General features: G+C 37.2%; 1 protein-coding gene and 1 long non-coding RNA gene across 2 annotated transcripts; one reads left to right on the forward strand and one right to left on the reverse strand.

The window, feature by feature from the left end:
- Positions 1–747: 747 nt before the first annotated feature.
- On the reverse strand, positions 748–25446 carry LOC103476920 (ATP-binding cassette sub-family C member 2-like). The gene is made up of 32 exons (XM_008429666.3): positions 25203–25446; positions 22904–23080; positions 22671–22808; positions 22436–22576; positions 22222–22344; positions 19132–19187; positions 18709–18955; positions 18382–18560; positions 17796–17973; positions 16293–16547; positions 15354–15419; positions 15092–15229; positions 14857–15003; positions 14689–14773; positions 14515–14581; positions 13877–14003; positions 12209–12385; positions 11887–12054; positions 11284–11467; positions 11005–11146; positions 10787–10889; positions 10469–10688; positions 9106–9260; positions 8782–8937; positions 6776–6975; positions 6519–6645; positions 6290–6391; positions 5192–5335; positions 2825–2983; positions 2574–2740; positions 2095–2289; positions 748–1061 (listed from the first exon to the last, which is right to left on the reverse strand). Exons 1-32 carry the CDS (start codon positions 25245–25247, stop codon positions 932–934), a joined length of 4698 nt encoding a protein of 1565 aa, XP_008427888.2. The 5' UTR covers positions 25248–25446; the 3' UTR covers positions 748–931.
- On the forward strand, positions 22995–24165 carry LOC145555034 (uncharacterized). Its single transcript, XR_014091087.1, has 2 exons — positions 22995–23085; positions 24083–24165. It is a non-coding gene; the product is annotated as an uncharacterized LOC145555034 (long non-coding RNA).
- Positions 25447–26854: the final 1408 nt, after the last annotated feature.

Here is a 26854-nt window from a genome sequence, read left to right on the forward strand (position 1 = left end):
ATGATCTTTGCTATGGTGTGATGCCTAAATGCATTGTAATATTAAGAATAAAGGAGAAAAGTATCTGTCCTAGAAAGTTTCAAACAACTTACAGAATTTTCCTCTTTTGGAAGTTTTTTAAACCTCGAAAATCATCTCATCAATGATGAGACGATAGTATGAGCAGCATAACAGGATGCAGACAGACATTTTATGTTTCTCTGTTGGTGGAAGCAGTCAGGAGAAATGATGGTCACAAAATCCAAAATTTGTGTTTTGCACTGATCAGTCTGAACTGATTACACCGAGACTCTGAAGCCTGAAGCTCTTTTTTTTAAGCTGCTACTTTTTTCTGTTGTTTAATCCCATCATCTTGCTTGCCTTTCATTTTAAATTTCCTTATATCTGAAAATGCATTTAGCAAATTACTTAGTGGATGCAACACTTGTTGCCTTCATGGCAGACGGGTTGAGGGTCTGTGTGTGTCCGCAGCACTGCTAAATAAAGGTATGTGATTACTTAGCCTAAAAATGGCTTAGTTTGTATCCATTTTAAGACAAAAATGTCTTTTAAGAGTATTTTTGCCCCACTGATTGTATTTAAATATTTATTTTGACAACCCTACTCAAATTAATTACATTGTAGTCACCAATGTGAAAGACGGTGCCAAAAGAGCTCGTTGACAAAAGGACATAGCAATTCAGTTCCTTTAAAGATCTAATTTGGTCATAAAATAAAAAATAAAATAGCAAATAAATGACACATTAGTTCAGAAAGAACGTTTATTGTTCCCATATAAAATTATATACATGTTCAATATCATTTCTTCATATTGTTTCCTATAAATACGAAAAAATTGCGATGTTTCTTAATAGTTTTTGGACAAAACCAGAAAAAAGAAATTCTGAAAATTAAGGCATCTCTAAAAACAAACACATTAAAGCACTTCTCATTAAAGAGATGTTAGGTTTTCTGCTGTTATTCCAGCATCTTTTGCCATGGAGTAGAAATGGCCTCTCTTTTCCATCAGATTGCTTGGAGAATCAAATTCTACGATTTGACCAGCATCAAGGACCATCACCCTGTGGAGCAGGAACATGTGTTAACGTCATAACACACTGAGCAGTGTTTATTCTGACAGCGATAACAGAAAACACAGCAAAATGAAAGAGACATGCACATGCACTGTTTGTGTTTTATGCAGAACAACAAAGTTAGTGAAGAAACAAATATGAACAGTAGGCAATATGAGGATAACTAACTTTTTCATTATATTTTAAAGGCCATTCTCCGCTTTGAGTCTGTTTCAGGGTTTCATGTTTATTTTCACTGACATTATTTCCCATTCAAGCTTTAAAAATATTTTAGAAAAAATCAGTTGCAGTTCTGTAAAAATGTAATGCGTTTTGTCTTCAGGTGGTGTAGGTCGCAACATAAACAGTTATCTTATTCCAACATATTCTGTATGACGGCATGTCTCAAGGCATCACTTGTCAATATCGACTTTAAAAATGTGAGTTATGGGCTAGGAAGTGGTCATGTCTATGGTGCTGCTTTAACATGCTTTAAATGTAAAGACCTTTAAATCTGTCACTTGTTTCATATTTGAGTCATTCTTCCCTGACTTGAAAACAGAGACGTTTCACAACATATCAAGTGAGAAAGAATTGCACCATTTATGTGCAAAAAGCTGCACACTTAAAGCCCTTTTAAGTAATGTTCAGTTTCAGTGATTGATTAGATAGTGCTGTATAGTTATAGCACCTACTCTGTGTTACTCATTCAGTCTAAAGAGGAACTAGTTAAATAATTTGAGTGTGAATTATTTCATATTAATTTTGTTTTTTTAATTTTTCTTATTCATTTTAGATTGTATTTATTCCAGATTTTATATTTTGAATTTTGCTTTTATATTTTATATTCCCTTTTATTTTTGTATGAGCCTATGTCGATTGATTGATTCATTGATTGATTCATTGATTGATTCATTGATTGATTGATTGATTGATTGAGATTTTAAATCATTTGAGTCTCCCTCAGACACAAACAAGCATTTAAAGTAGAATGAAGCATCTGTCAGGACATTTCAGACTCTTGTGCTGAACTCGGACTCACCTGGAGCTGTCCATGATGCTGTGCAGACGGTGGGCGATGGTGAGCACCGTGCAGTGGGAGAACTCTTTGCGGATCGTAGTCTGAATCAGGTCGTCTGTCTCCAGGTCAACGGCTGCAGTGGCCTCATCCAGGATCAGGATTCGAGACTTTCTCAGCAGAGCCCGAGCCAGACACAGCAGCTGCCTCTGACCGACACTGGAAGAGACGGGCAGATGTTCAGATCTTATCTGGAGCTCTCAGAAATTAAAATAAAAGCCCAGGTTGGACTGAAGTGTTGTGTACATGTGGCACAAACATCTTATTTTAGGAAGGAATTGTGTTGGGAACGATATTGTTTTGGAATAATCAATTGTTAATTATTTGCAGTTTACTGAAAACTCAAGCATTCCAGCAGTTTACAAACAGCTGTATGTTTTCACATTCTGCATTTCTTTACTGTGACTTGAATTGTAATCACAGTTTAAGTTTATGCTGCCCACCTGAGGTTTTCTCCTCCCTCTGCAACCTCATGCTGTAATTCTTCCTTCAGTCCAGCTACATAATTCTTCAGATGAGACAGCTCAAGCACTCTCCACAGCTCCTCATCGCTGAATTTGTCAAATGGATCCAAGTTCATCCTCAGCGTCCCAGAGAACAAGACTGGATCCTGTGCTCCAGAAGCAGATAGGTTAGTGTACCAAGCAGAAAAGATGACCTTGTTTCTGCATTTGTTTTTGTCTTCGATGTTTACCTGTGGGATGATTGTGAGTCTGTTTCTTAGATCGTGCAGTCCAATTTTAGAGATATCTACATTATCAATTAGGATACGTCCATCAGCTGCTTCAATTATACGAAACAGGCAGTTTGTCAGGCTCGATTTTCCAGCTCCAGTGCGGCCCACTATACCAATCTGAAGGTAATGAAAGAAAACTTCAATTTAGCATAAAATTGAGATCCAAAATATGATAATTGATTTTTTTTTTGCTTTACCCATCTTTTAGAAGACAGAAACAGTTTGAATAGCATGAATAAATACAATTATTTGACATTTTTACTGCACCCAATAACTGCATTAATGTTACGTTTACTGTGTTATTTAAAGCCAAGGAATGTGTCAATCTAAAGTTGTGGGTCTCCTGGAGAGCTTTCTCAAACTCCAGATCTGAAGGGACGGACAATCCTGACACAATCTGGTGTGTTAATAATGTGGTGCCATCATGCAACTGGACATACAAGGGTACAGTTTGTTCATTTGTGCATTTAATATGACAAATGTAAGACATACAAAAATGTCAGTGTCATTTGGAGTATCCCTATGTTTTGTCAAGGCTCAACATTCCTTCAAATCAAAAGAACAGTGGAAAAAGACCAATTGCAGAGCAGCAACATTAGTCATTAATAACTACAATGTGCAAAGCAAAGAACCTAATTTAAGAAGTCTAAAACTAAATCTACTGGTAAATTCTGTCCACACACAAATAGCTTCAAAAATAACATTTTGTAAGACAAATGATCATCCAAAGATTGACATCAGAGAGGTGCTAGAGTCTGTTCCTTTTATGCCCTTAACTACAATGTTCAAGGTGTGAGACCAATACTGTATGTGATCTGTTTTGTCACCTCCAGCAACATGTGCACAGAAAACTCTCTGTATTGCAGAGGGAGCTACCCTATGCACACCTTACACAAATCAAATACATTTTACAATTTCATATATTTTTAGACATTTCTAGTATGTAAACTAGGATAGTTTACATACTAGAATTCCTTCAGGAATTCTAGTATGTAATAGGATAGTTCTATATATGTTTTTTAAAGCTGAGAACAAAAAAATGTTTCCTCTTTGTACAATAAACTGAAACCAGCCAAACCAATATTGACATTCTTTATAAGTAAGGTTTAATACAGAAGAAATGTGAATTATTATCATCTACAGCTATCAGGTTTCTAAGCAATACACATTGGTCTTATTTTTTTGTTAATTTAGTGCATATCAAACAAATGACTTGGACTGGTATGAGGCACAAAAGTCCCAAATGGAACATCTGTAGTGCTAGGTGATTTATTGCATTAAAAAAGTAAACTTATGTCTCTGACATCTGCTATTTGCTCCTTTCTTTCTAGATGTGGTTTGTCCAGATGTAATGCCAATACCAGAATAATAAAAAAAATCAAGTCTCATCAACAAAATAATCCAGGAAACATATAGGTGGCCTAAATTAGGCCGCAAATAAAATTAGCTGAGCGCAACAAAGTCAACAAGAGATGAGCGCCGTTTTCTAAAGATGAAAGCCTAAGATAAAGAAGAGAAGAATATGGTTGATTTATTTCATAGCTCACAACAGACCTATCCTATCTGTGCTTGTAGCTCACAGTGTTGTTATTATCGTCTAATTAGAAAGTTCTTTTTATAATTATCCAGAATTATTTCACAATTTATTCAATATTCTAATTTACTGCAGATTGAGGTTCTTCAAGTTTGGCTGTTTTTCTTGATTTAAAAGAAATGGGAACAACATTTGCCCATAAATATGGTCCGTTAAAGCACCGTCCCCTTTTAGCTATTGTCTTTTCTCTTTGAAGTCTGATATTTTCTCTACAATGATATGAAGGTTAATACTTGACATTTAGGCTTAGGGTAAATCTACTGAGCTTCATTCCCTTATAGTTTAAAATATAATGCTTAAGTTGGTATCTGTATGCAGAATTTGTGACAGGCAATGAGCTTAGAAAATCTAAATAAAAAGGTGTAGAACTAAAAACCTGGCAGCTGTTTGCATTTCTTCAAAGAATGATTATGCTCAGTTAAAATTAAGTTAAACTACTTAAAAACTACAGTTTTGTATGAGTTTACATTTTGATTTAGTTCAATTTGCATGTTATTTCCTTTTTGATAATAACCGGTTGCCCTTCAGGTGATCAAATTCAGATTGTTTGCCAATAAATGAGATGCAATGAGTCGACCTTAATATAACCCTGCTGGTATAAAATGAACACACGCACACATTTATTAATTCAAACCCCCTTTTTTTTGTTTTTGAATGATAGAAGGTTGTTTTATATGGTTCATAAACAGTGACACACACCTACATTAAAAGAAAATCTCCCACACACAAACCTTCTCAGTGCTGCCAATGTCACAGGAAATCCCTTTCAGGACCAGGTCCAGTTCAGGTCTGTAGCGGACCTTGTAGTCTACAAACTGCAGCCTTCCCGCTTCAGGCCACTTCTCTGAAGGCCGATCCTGAGTCACCCAGGGAGCCTGAAGAAGAACAGGCTCATCAGTGACGTTATCAAATTAGGCTGATAATGCTCAGGATGTATCCATGAAGTATATCTGGTGGTACTATTCAAATGTATAACATTCATGTGTATATAACATCATTGTAATATGGACATAACAGTATTGCATACCAGTGTATAATCCTAATGGCAGTGGAACGCACGATGCCATGAGAATATCGTAATTTCCAATTTGCCTTACTACGCAGCTCAACCAGTTGTATACACGATTTGATAACCACACAATATAGGCGGACACAGATAGGTAAACACTGCTGAGTGTCAAAGCTCCAACACATGCTCACCACTCTAAAATGTCGACTCAGCTGTTACAGCAAACAGGCTGGATGCTTTCAAGTGAAAGTGAAAGGCATTCCTTACTGTCTTGTTAATTTGGCTAATATATGTCTGAGCACTCGGAGGCGACCCGACGGTTTAAAAGGGCAAAAAACTAAAAGAATGGGACACCGAATAATTAAACACAGGTTCTTGTTTGATTATTGCATCTAGTGTGTCAGATGCAAATCTGAGTTAATAAATTCAGTTGAACAATTAGGATACAGTCCTATATATTCCTTTTTTGCAGCACAAAGCAGACATAGTACATGTAGGCAACAATCAGTTTCTCCAAATGTTATGCCAAAAATCCTGTGACAGGATATATGAAAAAGAAGAAAAGAAAGAAAAGCTGATGTCATGGAAATGTATATGGTGATTTTACAGTAGAATACTGTGAACTTCACTGAGCATGTGAAAACAGCTCACATACTTGAAAAAATCACCACAGCAATTGATGCTTAAATAATTTCTCCATTCTCCATTTCCTCACGCTGTGATCCAAGTAACATATGTCTTCTATATGCCATACAAATGTCAACACAGGAAACAGTGAGACAGCAGATTTGTAGTGGAGAAATAATGAAAGACAACATACCTCATTCTCAAGCTCAGAGTATTCACTGACTCTCTCCACAGCTACAATGTTGGTCTCCAGCTCTGAGGTCATCCTTACCAGCCAGTTGAGGGTTTGAGTTACCTGGAAATCCAAAGAAGGAATAGAAATTAAATTGTTTTTGCTGGTTTTGTTAATATCGTCACTAATTACTACTGTTATTTTTGTGCTATTTGTCTTAAAGTACAGTGAAGGAGATTTAGTGACTCACATTAAGGGCATATGATATGGACAGACCAACCAGGCCACTGTCAATGGAGTTCCTGGATATTACAGCAAAAAGAGCAGCAAAAAACACCACAAGGTTTCCCAGAAACTCCAGGCGGATGGCCAGCCATCTGTTGAGTAAAACAAACATCATACACTGAAACCGACAAATATACATTTTGAAAAGGTGCCCCATCAAAAATCTCCCGTCGCTTAGTACTTTGAAAAGTATTATTTTGAAGGTCTCCTTCCATTACTGACCTGTTTGACACGATCCACGGATAGACGCTTTTCAGGTTTTCATCAATAGTTACTTCATTGTGTTTCAGGAAGCGTTCCTGATGGTTGTAGGCTCTTATTACAGACAGACCTGACACAGTCTCACTAAAGTGAGAGTATATAGGCGAGCGAGACACTGAGTCCAGGCGGCGCAGCTGTCGTGAAGTTGCTACGTAGAATCGCTGGTGGTGAAGAGAAAACAAGAAAATTATAACAGTTGGTTTTGGATTCATCATTTTAGAAAAAGCTTCATAAAACCAAGACACTTTTCATCACACCTCTCCCAGAACAGATTGTTTATTTGACAAGATACACTTTTGCAATAAATATTATCTATGTAGTGTGGAGCTTTGCTGCATGTTTATGGGTAATGTGTAGCCCCTGCAGGTCTGTCTATTTTTTCCTGGCTAAATGGGTCAAAATGGTGGCCCATTTTGGAGAGGTACAAAGGAAACCTAGACAGCAGATGAGGATGAGATGGATAGTGGTTGAGGGTGGAAATGCAATGGTGTCCGCTTGAAATGGTGTTTTCTGTTGAACTGAGCTCCAGAAAAAGACCTGCTCCAGACCCTGCCCTGAAAGGTTAGGATTTTTACTGCTGGCCATTTGCCTTTGTTTTTTTTTGTTTTTTTTACTGGACAGTTTTTAGGTCAATATTTTGGTATGTTTTATGTCACTATTTTTAAAATGCTAATGTACCCAAATACAGTAGCAGTGCACCTCACTAAAAATTTGTCGTAAATTTGTCTGGAGACGTTTTATAGAATAGCTTAATTGTTAATGAGCTTCCACAAGTTGATTTTATTCAAATGTTTGACACAGCAAACATATTGGTATGATTACAGCAATGTTAATCACACCAGTCATAATGATCTCCAGCTGGTTTGGTTCAAGACTTGATCTCGTCTTCCTCAGAGTTTGATGCCAGTAACACCCTTCAAAACAGTTGGAACCAGAGTCATAACTCTTCATTAATTTGCTAAACTAAATTCATTGTGTGCAGGCGAAAAGGTAATTGTTTTCATAATTTCTGTGCAAAATGTTTTCACAAACCATGTTACGTATTATAATGTAGTAGAAGCCTGTGAAATACCATGTGCTATTTGTAAATATTTACTAACTTTAAACTTTTAGGGAGCCCTGGAATTTTGAATCGACTGACAACCTGGCATTAGTTTAATTACTGTACACGACACTGTTAACTATTCAGTTTTTAAAAAAAATAAAAAATTAAGTAATACAGGAGAAAGGTGTTCACTTTTTCACAGAATCGTTAAGGCTTCAATCACCAAATTAATGTTTTTAATCTATTTTAGAAAAGATGCTTGTAAACAGATATTTTATACAAAAGCATGAAAGTCTGTGGAGGTTTTCTGCTAATTTTGTTTTTTATAATTTCGTTGATTTAAAAGCAAGGTAGAAGCACTTTAACATCTGTGCCCCAGCTCTGAATGATCGATGACAAGCTGAGTTAAAGTGGAAATCTGTCCTTGTGGTCTGACAATTTAAACATTTTAGAAGTGAAGAGACCAATTTCTCGCAGCTAAAGAGCGGAGGACCCATCTGGCTTATACAGATGATAATAATGGAAGCACGTACAGGTGCTGAGGTAGAGAGCTCGACTGAGAAATCCCCTCAGGCTGTGTGCTATTTCACCATGCAGCTTTCTTCCTGTAAACCTAACTACAGACAAATAGAGTGAATAGGGATGTGAGTCAGTAACGGCAAAGATAAGATGACTTCTGTTCACATCAAGGGGGCTTATTATAAGCCATGCTTGATCCTGAACTCTGCAAGTTAGATGAGGTAAGTTAAAGCCTGTTAGCATTTTTTGTGTATTAGTACTAACAGAGGATGAAACTAAGACAGGAGAGTCACTTAGTGTACCAGATTAAAAAAAATTAAAATATCATATTATTGTTTTGTGGTACTTTATCATTTATTCTTTTCCATATTGTTTCACTCTGCTTGTGTTTGGGTTCACTCACCTGCACAAAAAAGTAAATCACAGCCAGAGGAATGATGATGATGGTGAAGAATGGAGTCGCCAGACAGATGACAAACAGTGTCCCCAGTACGCCAAGTAGACACAAGATCCAGGAGCGGAATGACTGAGGGATGGCTTCATCTACTGTGAACATGTCCTACAGGAAGACAAGAAGAGTGTAAGATGACTTACTATTGTTAATCTTTAATTAGTTACTTATAATGATTGAGTGCAGACTAAAGCAGTAAAATCTCAAAGTTGATTTGCAAGGGTGAATAAATACAGCAATAATAAAAAAAATAAAAATACATAAATAGAGCCCCACCTTGGCAAATCGGTTGACGACTCTTCCAATTGGTGTTGTGTCAAAGAAAAGCATAGGGACTCTGAGAATGTTGTTTAGCAGTCTTGAATGCAGAATCCGAGAAGCGTTGACTGAGGCATTGGCTAGGAGAAGTGTGCCAAGGAACACTAAAATACCTGTAACATAAGCAGTTATATATGGTGAATGTCCCATGTGAATGTCAATGACACACACAAACAGAACAAACAACCATTCTGCCCAAAATCACACCTAAGATAAGCTCAGACTGAGCTATTAACCTAATATTTGTGGTTTTGGACTGTTAGGAAAAGCTGCAGTGACAGGTGAAAAAACCCTGCATGCACATGACCATTTTCTTGAAAGTCATCAATGCAAAATGTTATACCACCATGAAACACTTAGGCACCAGCAACATCATTCTCCACAAAAAATATAGTTGTAGACATTGAAATTAAAGCTCACATTATTTCATACAGATTGTTATATGTGCATTTCTGTGGAAAAAAATATTTTTTCATTCTGCTTTAAGAAAGATATAAATGAAAAAGCAGTAAAGTTCTAAAATAAATCTATAGCACACATTCCCATATCTATATTGTTTATGTCACATCATGCTTATTTACAAGATAATTCAACTTCTGATTCTTTAGCAAGTACTTCCCACTGGTCTATAGAACCAGAACATGGCTGCAAAAATACATTGAATGTTAAAAAACTTTAATGTAGGATGTTTACCACCTTCGCAAAGCTAAGTTTTCAACCACAATACCAGCTCAGTATTCTCCATTGTCTTTTCCAACAGTTTGCAGATCAACAATGTTCCTATTAAAGAGAAGCTGTGAAGGTTTATAATTGAATAGCTATTTTTTTCCACTGCCTGAAATGACTTGGAGGTTGAACAAATTTCAGACCCTGCTGTTTCAGCAAAGAACATTAAACAATAAGACACACAAAATAACAATAAAAGAGAAAGTCATTAACTCAAGGTTGAACATCATTAAGCAGAAAAGTGTTATTTATGTGCAAACTGGTGCATAGAATTAAAAAAGTATGTATTTCCCTATTCAGATCCTGTCACTCTTGGATAGAAAATGTATGCTCTTGAATCTACACCTCGTAAAATAATGTTGAGTCACTTTCAGTGCAATCTCAAGTCATTAGAGATTAAACACTTCAGAAAACCGTGAATATTACATGATTTCTACAACCCCCACAAAATCTGAAATATTCAACTTAACTGCTACGCCATAACCATAGCCCAAGTTACAACTTGTCAGCCCAGGTGACTATGTAAGTGAGATATTGTAGTGTAAGCAAAGCAAATGACTTAAATTTGAAACTTATAAAATAAAAGGGCAATTACCTTGAGCCAGTCCAAGAGCACCAAACACTCCTACCCTGGTGTCCCTCTTCTGGGCAGGGTAGGTGATGTTATAGTAATCTGCTGCATCATTTGTCCAGTCACTCAGCCACAAGTTTTGACCAATGAATGCAACATTCTGGATGAAGTAAATGAAGAAGATCCAAAAAGTATACCACCATCCCATGGCTCTCAGGTACTGGAGATACACTGAGAATTTTACCTGGATGTTAATGAGAGAGCACACTAAGAAGACAGGCTCTACAGTTTCATCTATTGGTTTACTTCAGTTGATATACGTGGTAGGCCCAAAATGCATACCTGCCCTGTTTCCATAGTCTCCTTCTCTATTAGCCTTTGACCTTTCTTTGTCTTACCAACATCTTCAGTTGGTTTTAAAGTGCTGTTTTTCCTTAATCTGAAACTGTAGAAAAGACAACAGATATATAAAAAAAACATGAGTACAAGAATATATTTTGAATGAGAAGTATCAAGAAAGACAATGTCATTTGTTACTTAAGACAACAATGTGATCAAACCTGGACCCAGTTCCTCTTTGGCTGCGACGGATGCTGTTTTCTCTTTTCAGTGTGAACGAAACAGCGTCCTCTAGAGGAGAGTCTGCCTGAGCGTCATCTCTCTCAGGGATGGTTTCTAAGTCTTCTATATCTTGGTAACCATCTGCAAAGGCATTGATCAAAAACCATCCATATGATTACACAGTATAGGATGCTCAATACAGCATCATTTTCTGTAATGATCCAATACACACATACTGTAATAATGCAGCTTTTTATACCCACGAATGATGTAATTACCTTCTTTTGAATGCGTCTGATTACTTTGCTCTTTGGCGTATGTGTCCAAAAAGTCTGAAAAAGCCCCTTTACTAGCACGAAGGCTCTGGTAGGAGCCAACCTCGGAAACCTGTCCGTTTACTAAAACTACTACTTCATCTACGTAAGGCAGGAAGCTGATTCCGTGAGTCACCAGGACACGAGTCTGCAGGGAAAAAAGCACATTCAATAATAAATGCATATTTTCTATTTTAGCTCTTTTTGCCTATATCGATAAAAAAAATATGGTAAACATTAGAGATAACAGCCTAATTTAAATAAACTTTTATCTAAAGGGTTTCTTTTAATATAGTTCAGCCACTAAGAAACAGTGAACTACTTACAGTTCCTGCCATTATTTTTCGGAAATTCTCATAATTGCAGCGAGTATCATAAGTTCAAATCAAATAAATTGGGTTTTCATGTAACAGGAAAAGGCAATGTCAAAAATAGAGTCTGTATAAGATGTGATGGATGCACCCATCATGTTTATTATCTGTACAAGTCTTCGGGTGTTTGTGTGGACTGGGTTTGTTTCACTTTCAGTTTTAGTGTTGTAGACACTAGAGCAGGACAAGTACAAACCCTGTTTTTTAGAATTCCTTTGGGTCCAATGACATTATCAAATAGATGCTTTCCAACATGAGAGTCCACAGCAGACAGGGGGTCATCCAACAGTAAAATATCAGCCTCACTGTAAGCTGCTCTGGCCAAGCTGACGCGCTGCTTCTGACCTCCTGAGAGATTGATACCCTAAGAACAAAAATGAGAGCACACACTTGATAATATGAGGCTTCATAACCCCACAAGGTTTTTATTTTACCTCACAGCCATATAACATTCGGTCAAAACTCACATTGTGAGCAGACCTACATGTCTGAATCAAAATCTAAATACACAAACCTACCTTTTCCCCAATCTCAGTGAGATCTCCTGCAGACAGCAGCTTAAGGTCTGGGCCCAGAGCACACGCCTCCAGTATGTCTTCAAACCTCTGCTCTTCGTAGGGAGAGCCGAACAAGATGTTATCCCGCAGAGTGGCATTTTGGATCCAGGCTTGCTGTGGTACAAATGCAAGAGAGCCCTGGGTGGAAATACAAAAAGCACATAAGGCGCAAGTCTCATGTAGCCACACTCTTACTTTCAGATTGAATGCCACTTATTTTGCATTAGGGTTGGATTGTTTCCAGTAATAAGCAACTCTGATGATTAAACGGGAGCTTTCATGTTTCCTTGAGCTTCTTCAAGCTTTCATGCTTGATCTATGGGCCCATAGATCTATGGGCTATGCAAAACATGTTCATTAAATGTTTTGCAAAACAAAACCCATTCTCAGATTATGAGATGTGCCCTGCACTTTTGCTGGTTTAGTGTCTCTTGTCATTTGAAATCCAAATAAACATCTGCTGGCTGTGCCCCCTATGGCTATAGCTTAACATTTACACTTGCACTTCACGCAGGTGAGATTTGTTTCAAGCATGAATGGTACGTCAACAACAAAACACTGCAGCACACACAGTTATAAATTCAGTCGACCTCAAGCTGGAAGTAGTAGAGACACAAGTGGAAGTAGAAATACGTGCAAAAAGTGAATAAGAGAAGCCGAAATAAAATATTAAAACACACATTCCAATTTCTGAAAACGTTACAATGTCAATGATAGACATTTCTAAGAAAATGAAATGGTTATGGTGTTGTATTCATACACCGATTAAATCAACGTTCCACTTAATGGCTGTTTTGTATGTCTTTCAAGGACGTCTTTTTTGTGATGTTGCCAATTAGCAGAATATTATATACTGCTCAAAAAAATAAAGGGAACACTTAAACAACACAATATAACTCCAAGTAAATCAAACTTCTGTGAAATCAAACTGTCCACTTAGGAAGCAACACTGATTGACCCGACGAGGGTCCCCGTTGTCAATCAGTGTTGCTTCCTAAGTGGACAGTTTGATTTCACAGAAGTTTGATTTACTTGGAGTTATATTGTGTTGTTTAAGTGTTCCCTTTATTTTTTGAGCAGTGTATATTTTAGATTAATCTGATATATGACTTTTTTTGTATTATTATATTACAGAACTTTTTCCTCAAACACAATGATATGATTGTTAGAGCAATAAAGCAGCTACTAGAAAGTTTTAAGAGTAAATTTGACAATGGATATTATAAATCAATGTGGATCTTTGTCTTTTCTTCAACTTCCCCACAATGTTTTTATTGATTCAAGAAAGCTTGTTATATCATCCCTGTTGCATTTATATAAACGTTTTTAAGTGCAACTGTGCTCCCCCTATGCAAATCCTTTTGAAAGAAATATCAAATAGATAATAGAAAAAAGGGTAAAAACAAGATATCATTAATTACTGAAATCTTTAAAATTTTCTCTACAGGTTTCTCGAAAGCAGTTTTTCTGAGCAGAAAAATAACAACCAATACTTCACTGGACCACCCAATGATTCAAGCTTGAATCTTTTCATAAGGGATTAAAAACACACTTAAGAAAAAAGAAGATCTCATTAAGCATACTAATGCAATTCAATAAACATTAATCAAGCCTTTAATCAAGCAGTACCCGAATGTTGATGAAGCCTTTGGTGCTGTGCATCTCCCCTAGGAGGGCTGACATGAGTGATGATTTCCCTGAGCCCACAGCTCCCACTACGGCTACCAGCCGACCAGGTTTGATATCCAGCGACACACTGGGAAGCACAGACAGGAATCATATTGTGCATCCTCCTAATTATTTTAAAGATTTAAAGGGAATTTTGTGGCTTAATATTGCGATACACATATGGCTGAAACCGGATATGCACATAAACTTTGTAAAAAGATTATAACCTTTTTCTTGTTTGTGCTTTTCAGCATCTGATATTATAATTCACATTTGAGTTACGTGAAGGCCTAATTCTGGATGTACCTAAGACATCCAGAAAAAACCTGTGCCAGCATGAAAAAAAAAAATCAAAGAAACCATTCAGGATACAAGACAGAGAATTGTAGAGCTCCACGGGTCTGGAAACTGTACTGTTTGGTTCAGTTTCCAAAAATAAAAAACTTCTTCAATGTTCTGTTGTTATTCTGGCATATTGTAAATAGGGGGGAAAAAAACAGCAATCCTAACTTTAAAAAAACAGCAAAAGTTTAGTCTGACTTAACATCTGGTTTCAACTGTGCCCAGGAATTCTTGTACAATAAACAAAGCAAACATACTTTTTCAGTAGAGGCTCAGAGTCTTTTTCCCAAGCAAAGGACCCGTCGGATATGCTGATAACAGAATCTAAAAGAAAAACGATTAATGCAGATGAAAAAAAAAAAAAAGTAAATCTGACAGATTTGATCAACATGTTATTATCACTTCTTAGGATGGAAAAAAAAGACACTTACTAAAACTAGGGTCATGACGCACGATGTCGCTGTCAAGATCATCTCCTCCCAGAAACTTCTCCAGTCTCTTTTTAGACACCATTGTCTGACGTGTGAAATCAAAAGATAGTTAGAGTTTTACTACAGCTCTGACTTTTGTCCAAGTAGCAATTAGAGCAGTCTATCTACCTGCACAATGGAAGCAATAAGCATCGGAAGCATGGCCAGCGGAAATCGAAGGATGTTGAACAAAGAGATCGAAGTGAAGGCTTTCTCAGCAGTTAATATGTTGTCTGAGCTCACACCAACAAACACAGCAAACGTGGCCAGAGAAACCTGTCCATAAACAAAGCACAGGCTGGGTTAGCATCAAGGACCCTTGCAGGCTTTTAATTTCACTTTGAAAACATCTAACGTGACTCACCAAAGCAGGGGCGCAGCTGAAGATGAAAATGGAGACGGATGAGAGATAGGAAAACTTCCTCATCACCTTCAGTTCTTCTCCTCTGATATCTTCAACTTGAGCCTGGAAGGACGGCTCCCACGCAAACAGCTTCAGAATCTGCCGAGAGATGGTGGACGAGGACAAGGTGAAAACTTGAGACATGAACAAAGTATACTGCAGGATATAAATATGACAAAGAGAGTTCAACTGTCTCCAAACAGGAACAGACAAAATAAATTACCTTGATTCCATTGAGCATTTCGTTCATTATCTTCATTCTCTTGTCTTTGTACTTCATGTTTTCTATCTGAAAAGCAGATGTAAGATACTTCATTATTCATCCTTGTGTTTAACATACATTAACAAAATAGATATCAATATTAACAAGCAATCCAAAAGGGTTGGTAAACATTTATACTCTTAAGTACAAGCATTTATAAAATAAATGCAAGGGCTGATGACCGGAGACTAAATATTATGACTCGGAAACCTTTAGCCTTTTGTCAAGACAAAGTCATAATATAGTATAAAAAGATAAGATTTTATGATGCTACACTGATTTGGATAATGTCCTCAACAAGCCAAAAAAGGCAATGTTTACCCTGGAGCATGATGCTAAAGAATTTGTTCAAACACGTGACTTTATAGGTCCACACACAAGAGAGTGTATTGAAGAAAGCTAGTGTCGGAAAAACTGCTATCTTTTTGCTTCAGGACTGGCTTAACAATAAGAATGTGAGAAGTGTGTATGGAGGGTCTTGACCCAATGACTGACTAGGCCTTGTAAATCTACCAGAAACTCAAAAATTCTTGAACTTTGCCTCACTCTTTACTCAAGGCCGCAGTTATCTCAACACACTTCCTCTCAACTTTCCATCAACATGCGTGAGTGCTGCACTCTCTGAACAGAGTGCTCTGCTATGTTGTGTGTAAATAAGTAGTATAAATATGCATACAATTACAAAAGTAATTTTCTTTTACCAATTACCTTTTTGTAGCTTACTGGAAGACATAATAATCAAAAACAACTGAAGGCTTGAAAATTTTCACACTCTCAGTACTATGTCTTAAAACAAATTACGTAAATAAATGTGCATCGTAAAAATATTCTAATTTGAGATTACGGTAACTTGCTGTATGTTGAGTGTGGAAACATTCTCTTTTTATCCCATTTGCTCACCTGGAAATTTCTGGCTTTGTTTGCTAAAAATCCATTAATTGGCACCATTAGCACCATTACTGCCAGCCCAGCTAGTGTTGAAGGTCCCAACTCCAACCACAGGAAAATGATGGACACAATGATCTGCAGAGGGCAGGACCACAGCAGGTGGATGAAGTTGGTCACGTCGTTGAAGCGCTGGGTGTCTGCTGACATGAGGTTTACAGTTTCTCCGACTGTTGACTCTTTGCGGTTGTCATTAGACATCACCAACGCCTTTGAGAGGAGAGAGCGAAAGGAAAGGTGGAGAAAAAAGAAGTTTCACTTCATGAGCACAAAAACTGAAGCCTAGCACACAGAATATTTATTTGTGAAAAAACAAAAGCAACTGCTTAAACAATGCGACATATTGATTGCTACAGTTTCGATAACTGTATGTATGCCATATATTTACTGTTTTTTGTACACAGATTTCAATGAATTTTATGAATTAAGACCTGCTGGGTAAGTAGCAGTAGTTTTTAAAGGGACAGTGCTATGTTTTTTACAGCCACATAGCATCATTTTATTGCGCAATCAAGTAACTATGTTACCTCCAGTTGTTATAAAAATACTGTACATACCAAATATGAATTAAAAGAAATTTGACTTTGTAATTTAACACCTTGAAATTGAGTGTCTGTGTCTTTAAGAAACTCTTGCTCTTTCTGGCACTCCGCCTTCAGGCAGTCATCACAACACTACTCTTCTATTAACCCTTCAACGTTTTTACCAGCATTGCACTGCAGTGTCTAATGAGCTCAGGAGGAGTGCAGCTCCTCCAGCTGTTTTTGCTACGCCAGCTGCTGGTTAGTCTGAAGGAGCTGAGTGGGGGACAGATGCTCTGTGAGGCGGAAGCTCCCAAGATTGGAGACTGCAGCTTTGAGAAGGAGCTTCGATCTCTAGGTCCAGCCAAGCGTTTTGCACAGTCAAATGATTGTCATGGGAAATTAAAGGATTTCTCAAACAGAAATGAAGCAACACTCCAAGTATGTTTATGATGAGACAATAAACTTTAAAAAAAATATATAATACTATCCCTTTAAGTAAATGTTCTGCTGAAAATCACACCCTTGTCCATTTGGCTCTCTGTATCATAGCACAAATTTAACAAACTGACATTAGCTGGTCAATTAGTTATGCTATCTGCTCTGGTGGCCAGCTGCAGTCAGCTGTTAAACAAAACAGACACACTGTCATATCTTAACATCTATCCTTTAAAAACCAATAAATTTGTCTTTGTTGGAAGTAAGGCAAAATTAGTATTTCTTTGGCCAGTTGATTGACAGAGAACAAGATCATGGGAGATGTGGGCTGGGGTATTACTCTATGGTACTTCTACCTGGAAAAAACTCAGATACTTCTGTATCTTCTTTGCAATCTCATCAATAGATCTATAAACTTCATAATCAATTTCTTTTTCTTTCTTTGCAGTTTTGAACCTCTGTTATCCAGCCCCTATGAAGCTGTCATTTTGACTGTTACCTTCTTGTACACAGCAGCCATGAGGGCAGTTCGAACCTTCATCCCCAGAACGAAGCATCGCTGGAAATACTGCTGCAAGAACAAAGATTGTAGAAGAGCCACCACCAGCAGCAGCACGGAATACAAATACCCTTCCCAGGCATAGCTGGATTTGTCCTGAGTGAAGGAGATCATCAACCTGAGTAAGAAAATAAAACATTAACCATTCTATATGATTATTATGTAACGCTCATAATCCTCTCCCAGGCAATCGTATGCCTAGGAGTGTTTTCTTCACTTTCAAATTAGTTTCTGTTTACTTTCATCTCAAGCTGTCCTTGTGTTATCAGTGGATGTCTCAACTAATCAATGAGGAGTAAACAGTTAAACTATGAAGGTTTAGACATTAACAAGGTTAGACTAGAGCACTGGAACAACTTTGAAGTAATTTTTTTTTCCTGATTCAAAAAATTTAAAACCTGTTTGTATGAGACCTTTGACAAATTTAGTGGGGGAAAAAATCTGGTAAAGTCAAACTAGTGTTAATCAGGTTAGGACCTACATATAAACTTACATAGCGATTAACCTGTTGATTATTTCTACTTACTTCAGGAGTTGAGGACTGGCAAAAGCCAGAAGATCCTGCAGAAGTTTGAAGAAGGCAGATTCAATCAGGAGCCATTTAAATGACTTGTAGATGGTGGTAATCAGCCATGAATTTGGATAATTTGTGTCCTCCTTCTTTTTCTTCTTCTTATTTTCATCTTCTTTCTTTCCTTTTTCCTCCTGATGTAAAATATGTAAGCACATTCTTTAGGAACACAACAGCATATGGGAACCACCTGGAACAGAATTGGTGTTGTTGTCGAAAATACAATTATTATTGGAGATTAAAGACCTGGACAGGTTGTTTGGTGTAATTAAAGGTTCTCACCATCATCAGTACGTCCTGATTCAGACCTTTCCCCAGACCGTTGCTGTGAGAAGGTGCTTCCATAGATTTGCCTCGATTTTTGATCAGTTTATCCTTCAAGTGTTTTTGAAATCGGATCCGAGCTTTACCCAACTCAAACTGCATGTGACGATTGAAACGCTGGGCGATGTAGGAGGTGCTGTCCACCTCGTTCAGCTCCCACATGTCCTCCTGAACCAGAGGGGTTTTGTAGCCTTTCACCACCATGCTGGAAAAGAAAGAAGAAACCTTAGATTACAGCACAAGAAGTAGCATTATTTAATTTCCCATTTTAGGGGGATTAATGGAAACCACTGAATAAGTTCAGTCTATTTACAATTTCATTCATTCATTCGGCCATTCAAGCTCTTATTCAAATTCTTTCCACTATGGGGTTGAATTCACCTGTTGATCCAGTTAAAAGTGATTCTGTTCAAAAATGCTGCACCAGCCTCTGGATTCTGCAATGCAAAGAACAGAAAACAAAGACATGGAGGCATGTTAAGGTTGTTAGGGGGAAACAAACAAACAAATAAGGATGGAGTTATTTAACATACAGTTCTACAAATATACACATAAAGAAGCTATTAATGTAAAATTCTCACCAGACATAAAAATAGGTTGTGTAATCCTGTGTCTTCAAACTAGTTAAATATATTTCTTAGGTGGGATTTCCACCCATTCTTCTACACAAACTGTCTTCTGAAGGTTCTGGGGGTATTTTTTATGTAATCTGAACTTACTCAATGGATTCATTTCAGGTGATCAACTGGGTTGCTAACAGCCTTAAATTCTTTCTATGAAACCAAGAGATAATCGTCTGCACTGTTTGGGATCACTTTCTTGCAGAAAAATCTAACCTTGTTTCATTTTTGGATTCCAATTAAATATCACTCATTAAATTTCTTCATCTTTCCTGAAATTAAATCTGCAAATACATATTCTAAACTAGCTGTTCTCAACGTGGGCGGTACCGCCCCCCGGGGGGGCGTTCAGAGGACGGCAGGGGGCGCTGGCGGACATTTTTACAAAAGGGGGGCGCTGGGATGCCTTTGGGGGGCGTTTGGTCGAAGGTAAACTTTACACCTTAAATCCACAACAATACCAGTTTAGACTTTGAGCAACTTGGTAAAACTGTATTGAGTACCATTAAATCATGCTTGGCTGCAACTGTATCGATGGCAGCTCTTCTTCTATTCAGTGTTTGTTAGCTTCTGTTAGCTTCTTGGCGCAGCTCCGCTCCTGCTGCTGGTAGCTCACCGCATCAGTTCCAGAAGTGACGGTGCTGTGATTCACTTTGTCTGGTATTTCTGTACATATGTTTTGGCAGTTCTGTGATCATGTCAAAGCAGCAACTTATATTAAAAAGTGTTTTATTTCACGTCACTTTCACTATGTATCCCTCTGAAAAATGAACCCATTTAAATAAAGAAATCCCTTAATGGGTGATACCACGATAGAGAACGTTCATTTTATAGCGTTAACACCGGTGCTGTAAGTGGTCCAGTATGAAACGGGGGTGAGCGGTAGCCTACCACAGCACTTTTAAATTCCAATAAACAGAATACCGAAATTGTTTCCGTTGTTTTAAAAGGTTTATGTCAGTCTGCCTTTTCCTCATCGATACGCTTCCCGACCGCTGCGCACCACAGGGGTAAAAAAATAAAAAAATAAAATAAAATAAATAAATAAAATAATAATAATAATAAAAAAACCGACGCGCACATTGCGCAAAACTCTGAAACAGGAGAAGCGGGACATAAAACGGAGCGACGAACTAGATGTGAATTATGGCATAAAAACAGTGAATCTGACGCTGAACAGTGAAAAAATCAACACATGATGTGAAACAAATGACAATTAGGCGGCGCAGCAGGTGATGAGTGAATAAAAGATGGTCAATAAACTATCAAATAAATCTAACAGGAAAGAAACTAAAGTGGACATAGCAATAAACCAAGAGAGGACAATACTAATCAAAGGAAACTAAATGGAAATGAATGAAGAACAAAATGCAAGAATAAACTAAGAAACTAAAGTAAATACAGAGGAATAAACTGGTATGGCAAGACCTTTCGAGCAATAATTAATACAGAGGACTGTATGGCAAGAATAAACAGACACTATTTCCAGATAAAAGGTAAAATAATATTGTTGAAATGTCATGGGTTTGTTGAGACCATATCTAGTACTGAGAATAAATATATCTTACAGACCATAACAGTAAATAACTTATCACTTATTTATATTTTTAATTAGATTTGATATATTTATTTTCTCAATATTATTTTTCATGTCAGTGTTAATGTCATGAGGCTGATGACTCCATGACACTTTCAATTTCACTCATTAGGATTTGATTAAGAACCAGATTTGTTCTTTGTAATTTCTGTCCAGTAAAACTATTAATCTATAATCAATAGACGGGTCTATATAAAGATATAATCCATGTTTCTGTCTCATTTTAGCTTTTCCACTGAAAGCTCTGGTTTACACAGTAAATGCCATGTGGGTGAAATTTTATGGATGATACTCTGATGTCCCATTCTCCTGAAGGCAGCACAGAGCTGCACCACCAGAAACTGACAGAAACACTGAAGAGAAGAAGAGTTATGATTAATGTAGTTACAGTTCTATCCATGTTTTAATGTTGCAGAGCTCAGTCGTTTTGCAAATAGTTCAAAGTTTAAACTGGCATGTTGAACATCTTTTATCTGGTCATTTTGTGGAATATTTAACAACTAGAAAAATGCAAAGAATAATAATTTTTTTCCACTCTGGCTGCTGTTAGGCCTACCAATTTTAACTTGAATGTTCATTGCATTTTTCATAGACACCTGTAAAAATAATTTCTATTCACATGGCTTTTTTGTTCTCTGGGAAATTATTTTTGATGACAAATACAGAAACAAGCATACAAATCAAAACATTTACAATAGTGACAGTAATATTAATAATAAAATAATAGTCAGTGCAATGTAGCCTACAAATTATTTGGTGGGGGGCGGTGAGGGACCTGGATGAAGGCTAGGGGGCGCTGGGCCAAAAAAGGTTGAGAAACACTGATCTAAAAGATGGTGCCACACTACGATAAGCAGTAATATGTCAAGCAACAGTCTCCCAGTATTTCACTGGTTTGTCCAATGTTGTGCCGCAATCTTTAAATGAGCTTCAGCGTGCTTTTTCTTCAGCAGTGAAGTCTTATGTAGTTTTCACTGATAAGAGAATGATGACTCTTTGCGTTAGATTTATGGAATTTGTTGCATCTTCCTTGTTGATGTGTTCAGAACTTATTCCTGGTTTTGTTGCATTTCACACATAATTTTGCCATTTGCTTTGTTTTAACTTAATGTAAAGAATATGATTGTAATCACTGGTAACTGGTGTGACAGTAGCTTCATTAGGAAGACATTTACTAATAAGATCTTAGTAACATCTTCCCCAATGTGCTGTAGTGTTTCCATTTCTAAGCAAAAGAAGAAAAACAAAATTCACCTTTTTCACAAACTCCTTTGTTTCTGGAGAGATGTCAGCCAAAGCGGAGAGAATGAGTGCTATCACCTCCAGACCAAAAGAAATGTAGAAAAGAGAGAAACGAGGGACATCTCTGACCTCTCCCTGGGTGTGAAGATGTTAAAGAGTAAGAGAGATGTTGTATTTAATATTTCATTTAAGTATAAACCCATAGCTGATCTGTGGTTGCTCATACCAGCCTGAGAGCTTCCCGTAGGAGGGTCTGGAAAGGGAAAATGTCACAGATGACAAGGAGAAGCCAGAAAAGGAAAAGAGAAGCAGAGTCTACTGCTCGTTCTTTTCGTCTCACTCCTTCTTGACACAACGCCAGGAGGATCTGAAAAACAAAACGTGTCAAATCGCAAAACAGTAAATAATCTTTACATCTTAAATATTAGAGCAAATGTCTGAAGCTAAAACCTAAACTTTACCCATGTGACAGCAAAGAGGACTGGGTTCGTGTAGTGTACAGGAGAATTTTTCTCTGCTGAGCTGTTTGGACCAAAATCTTCTACTAATGTGACAATCAGGCCTCCAATGGCCGTCAGAAACAGCAGAAACACGACAAGCTGAGGAGGGAAGAGAAAGATCAGACTGATTATTAAAACGTTTCCATCTCAGCATCAAACATTGAAAGAATTAGAGTGTTTTAATTATACAATACCTGTTTGCAGAGGTAGAGCTTAGTCCGACGTTTTGTGTTTACTTGTGATCTTTTACATAAAGACATGAGGTTCCATGGAGCGCATAGCCAGAGGAAGCCCAGAGGGATCCAGACCAGAACTGTCTGTTCCAGACATACTGGGAGGTCAGGGTCCTCTCTCTCCAAATAGGACGCATTCTGAGGTACAAACACACATATGTACACACAGGCATCATAAACATGTTTCAGAATAATTGTAATAATCAGACTCAGCTTTATTGGCCAAGCACGTGCACACAAACAAAATTAGACTTTGGTCACTTGCTCTCAGTGTCAGATAATTTAAAATAGAAATAGTGTGGGGAGTTTTTGGCAGTTTTCTTTTTTTCATTTGAAAATATGTATAGCTGTATGGTGTTTTTAAAAGAACACTTTATAGTGTTCTTTTAAAAACCAAATGAACATTGTATAGTGTTCTTTTTGTACACTATACGAGTGCAATGATATTTGCACTCATGTTTAAATGAGTGCAAATATGCATGCTATTGATCTGGACTCTCCGAGAATGTTCTCATCAGAATCAAAACCTGGGGGAAGAAATTTTGTCCATGGTGGCTGATTTTTACAAATATCCAAAGATAAAACTCCAAGCAGTTCATGTCCAGAATGTGGGAGGTCTGCAAGAATGTTAGCAGTTAGTCTCAGTCCCTAGACCTGTACAAGTACTGATGGGAAGGAAGGTCAGCCCTGATTATCCACTCTGCAGACCTAAATGTTTGCTACGGTGGCTAAGTTAATCCACACAGTGAGGGATGTGCACGGAACAGAATGAATAATTATGTGCAAGATGAACAGCAACTTCTTTGGGAAGTTGTACAGGAGAACGAAGCACTAAGGCAAAACCAAGGCGCCATAGCAGTTGCCATATCTCTCAGAGAATAATGACTCACAATTTGAAGCTCTGTTTACAAAAGCAAAGAAGTCAGAGAAGTTTTGTATCCCTCTAGTTTGATTTTATTTATTCATATTTTGATTTATTTCCTTATATGGCCCTACGAGTATGTATTGTTTTTTTTTATAAAGTGATAATGATACCATTAAGTTACATTTTTGGATGTATGAATTTATGAATTATGTTGACAGTTATTTTCTTGAGTAGTTCCTGAATTTCAAAATTAATTCAATTTTGTTTGTTTACAGGGCACCAACTCACAACACGTCGTCTTGAAACACTTTACAAGCAAATAATTTCAATTCAATCACAAATAAATTTCAATTGATAAGTTCTGCACATTTAAAAGGAAAATTGAAAAGTTAAAAAAGATTCTCAGTTTCAGGGTAACGTTGTGCTTGAATGCTTTGTTTAAATACTCTTTCTTTAAATTGTCACTCTCACTGTAATTTCTAAGGAGAACTGATGTTAAAGTGTGAAGACTGGCGCAAACAACTTTAATTATAAATTCAATAATATCTTTGAGTCATCTTGGTAATTCGTTAAAAACTGTGGCTCTTGAAGCTTTTCAAAAACATTTAAACAGTTGCAAAACATTTAATAATTTGAAAAGAACATGATTCACACACTTGAAAATACAGTCACACAATCTGTCATGTGAACAGATCCGTAATAAGGAGAAGCTCAAAATCACTGTCAAGAGTTTTAATGAGAGGTTGGTGAGTTTGAGTTTGTTCTGTGAACTGCAGCTTAAGGTGGTTTATCAGGTACAAACTGTATGTTTGGAAGTTGATTGTAGTTTATTGATTACCAACCACAAATTCTGTTTTTATGTAAACAAACCTCTTCTTAATATTCTTTCATTTATAACTTTTCTTGCCTTTAAATAATGACTTAAAAACAAAACAAAACACAGTACTCTGAGTAAAAGAAAAAGAGCTGCTGTAATGCTGGCGCTCTACTTTTCAGGAAAATGAGCTGCAGAAATACTTGCTATGGTTCTTGGACTTGTTGAATCATGCCCAGGAAGAGCCTCATTGCAGTCACATAACATGTTCGCAAAGGCAAAACATGTCTTTTGGTTTCCATTGACAGTTTGAAAGAAATTACACAAAAACCTCATCAACTGTAAGATGGAATAAATTTAAACCTCATTGTGCTTGAATTGTTTTAAATGTTGTAGTAAACCCAGAACCTTTTAAAGACAAAAACCGAAAACCATACAAAGAAATATATCAAGTTTTATAACAAACATTTTATTCAATAAAAGTTAGAGAGCAGATGTCTGTACAAGAAGCAATGCTTGCATTCATCCCGAGATAAAAAACATGACTTCACTTTTGAACATCTGTAGTCTGTTAAACTCACCCAGAAGACTGACCCGCAGTACTCCTCCAGAGGCGCAGCACACATGATCCGTTGTGTTAGCTTCACTCGCCCGGCGATGATTTGACGACCAGACTCCTCCTGCCCTCTGCTCCACTGCAGCTGAGCTCCACTCAAACACTGCTGCTCTCTCCTCTGTCCACCCGCAGAGCAGAGACAATTTCAGGATGTAGCTACGAAGGACTTTGATCCAGGAACCTTTGAAGCAAAACCAACCCCCCTCCAAAAAAAAATTTAAAAAAACTACAAGCAATCTAAACTAACCCCCTTTGTGAAGATACTTCACAGCGACAACAAAAGTGTTGAGATCCTGCTGCAAAATGATAAAATAAATTCAAATCTGGAGGTTTTATCTTCTGGTGACTTGTTTTGTCTTCAAAATACTATAATCCAATCCTTTTTGAGATGGAAAAGCATACAGACGACCAAGTTTAATTTTTCTCCAGCCCATGTAAACTCCTCTGCGCTCATTTTGTCTGAAGTTTAACTTTATAAGCAGAGAAGGGCAGTGTGAGAGAGAGAAAAACCTTGCGTAAGTCTGACAGTGCAGTTTTCCATGTGTTGGGGGAATCACTCTCTAAAAAAGGAAGTGCGTTTAGGAAAAGGAGGGAGGGGATCATTATGGCCACTTTCCTGTTGTGTTTCCACTTCTCTGCGTGAGAAAGAGTCTGGAATGAGACCAATTATTTTCAGCACTAACATCAGATTTAATTAAATTCTCAACTAACATGACTTGAATAGTAATGAGCTTGATGAGAAACCTCTGTGTTTTAGTCAGACACTGATTAGTCACAGACTTGGGGGTGTGGTCATCGCAGATCCCTTTTGCCTCATTCTGTTTTTGTCAAACAGGGAGAGGAGCGGACTTCAAACCCAGAGGGTACACTGAACATTCACACTGCACTTAAAGTGAGATATGTGAGATTAGTACTAGATTAACGTCCCTCCATTGTGTTTACAATGTAGAGAAAAGGTAACCGAAGGTTCTTCCACACTGCGCATGATGGAAATTAAAAGCTGCTTTGATTTATTCCTAATGGGCTATTATTATTTTTGCCAAAATATTAGTTGTCAGGAGACCATTGAGAATTTTTCACCATTTTTGTAGAAGCGGGTTTGTAAAGTCAGACCATAATGAGGGAGGAGAAGGCTTGGCTGGAAGTTTCTAATTGATCCCAAAGATGTTCTGTCAGGCTGATGCCAGGACTCTGTACAGACCGGTGACTTTCTGCACGCCAAAAATCACTTATTGATTTGCCAATCATGTTACTAGAGTAGAGTCCATCTCTAGTAAAAGAAAATGGAGCTCCAACGAAAAAAAAAAGTTACTTTGTTACATGTAATCGAATTACATTTGTCAAACTTCATTTATTTATGTTTGTATTACAAGAAAACTTAGTGAACTTAATATTTTCACCTTTTTAAAATGAATTTGATTACTTGTAACAAATTAAAAAATGTTCAAGTCAGGTCACCTGTTTTCTTTTTTCAGTGACTAAACTGAAGGAAAAACTCTTGATATGCTGTAGCAGTAAAACATTTCACTGAAACTCATGAGCCCAACTCTTGTATGAAAGCTCCACAGCATAATTATCTCTGCACCGAACTTTACATTTGACACAGCGGAATCAGGG

This window comes from Poecilia reticulata, chromosome 15 (genome assembly GCF_904066995.2).
Source record: "Poecilia reticulata chromosome 15, P_reticulata-male-v2, whole genome shotgun sequence".
NCBI lineage: Eukaryota > Metazoa > Chordata > Actinopteri > Cyprinodontiformes > Poeciliidae > Poecilia > Poecilia reticulata.

Coding starts and splice junctions, on each gene's coding strand:
- LOC103476920 (XM_008429666.3), bottom strand. CDS start 25,247: ATGTGTGCTGCGCCTCTGGAGGAGTACTGCGGGTCAGTCTTCTGG. Junction 16,548..17,795: donor TGGCTGCTGTGTACAAGAAG/GTAACAGTCAAA, acceptor CTCCTCTCAAAG/GCGTTGGTGATGTCTAATGA. Junction 14,582..14,688: donor GCGTCATGACCCTAGTTTTA/GTAAGTGTCTTT, acceptor TTTTTCTTTTAG/ATTCTGTTATCAGCATATCC.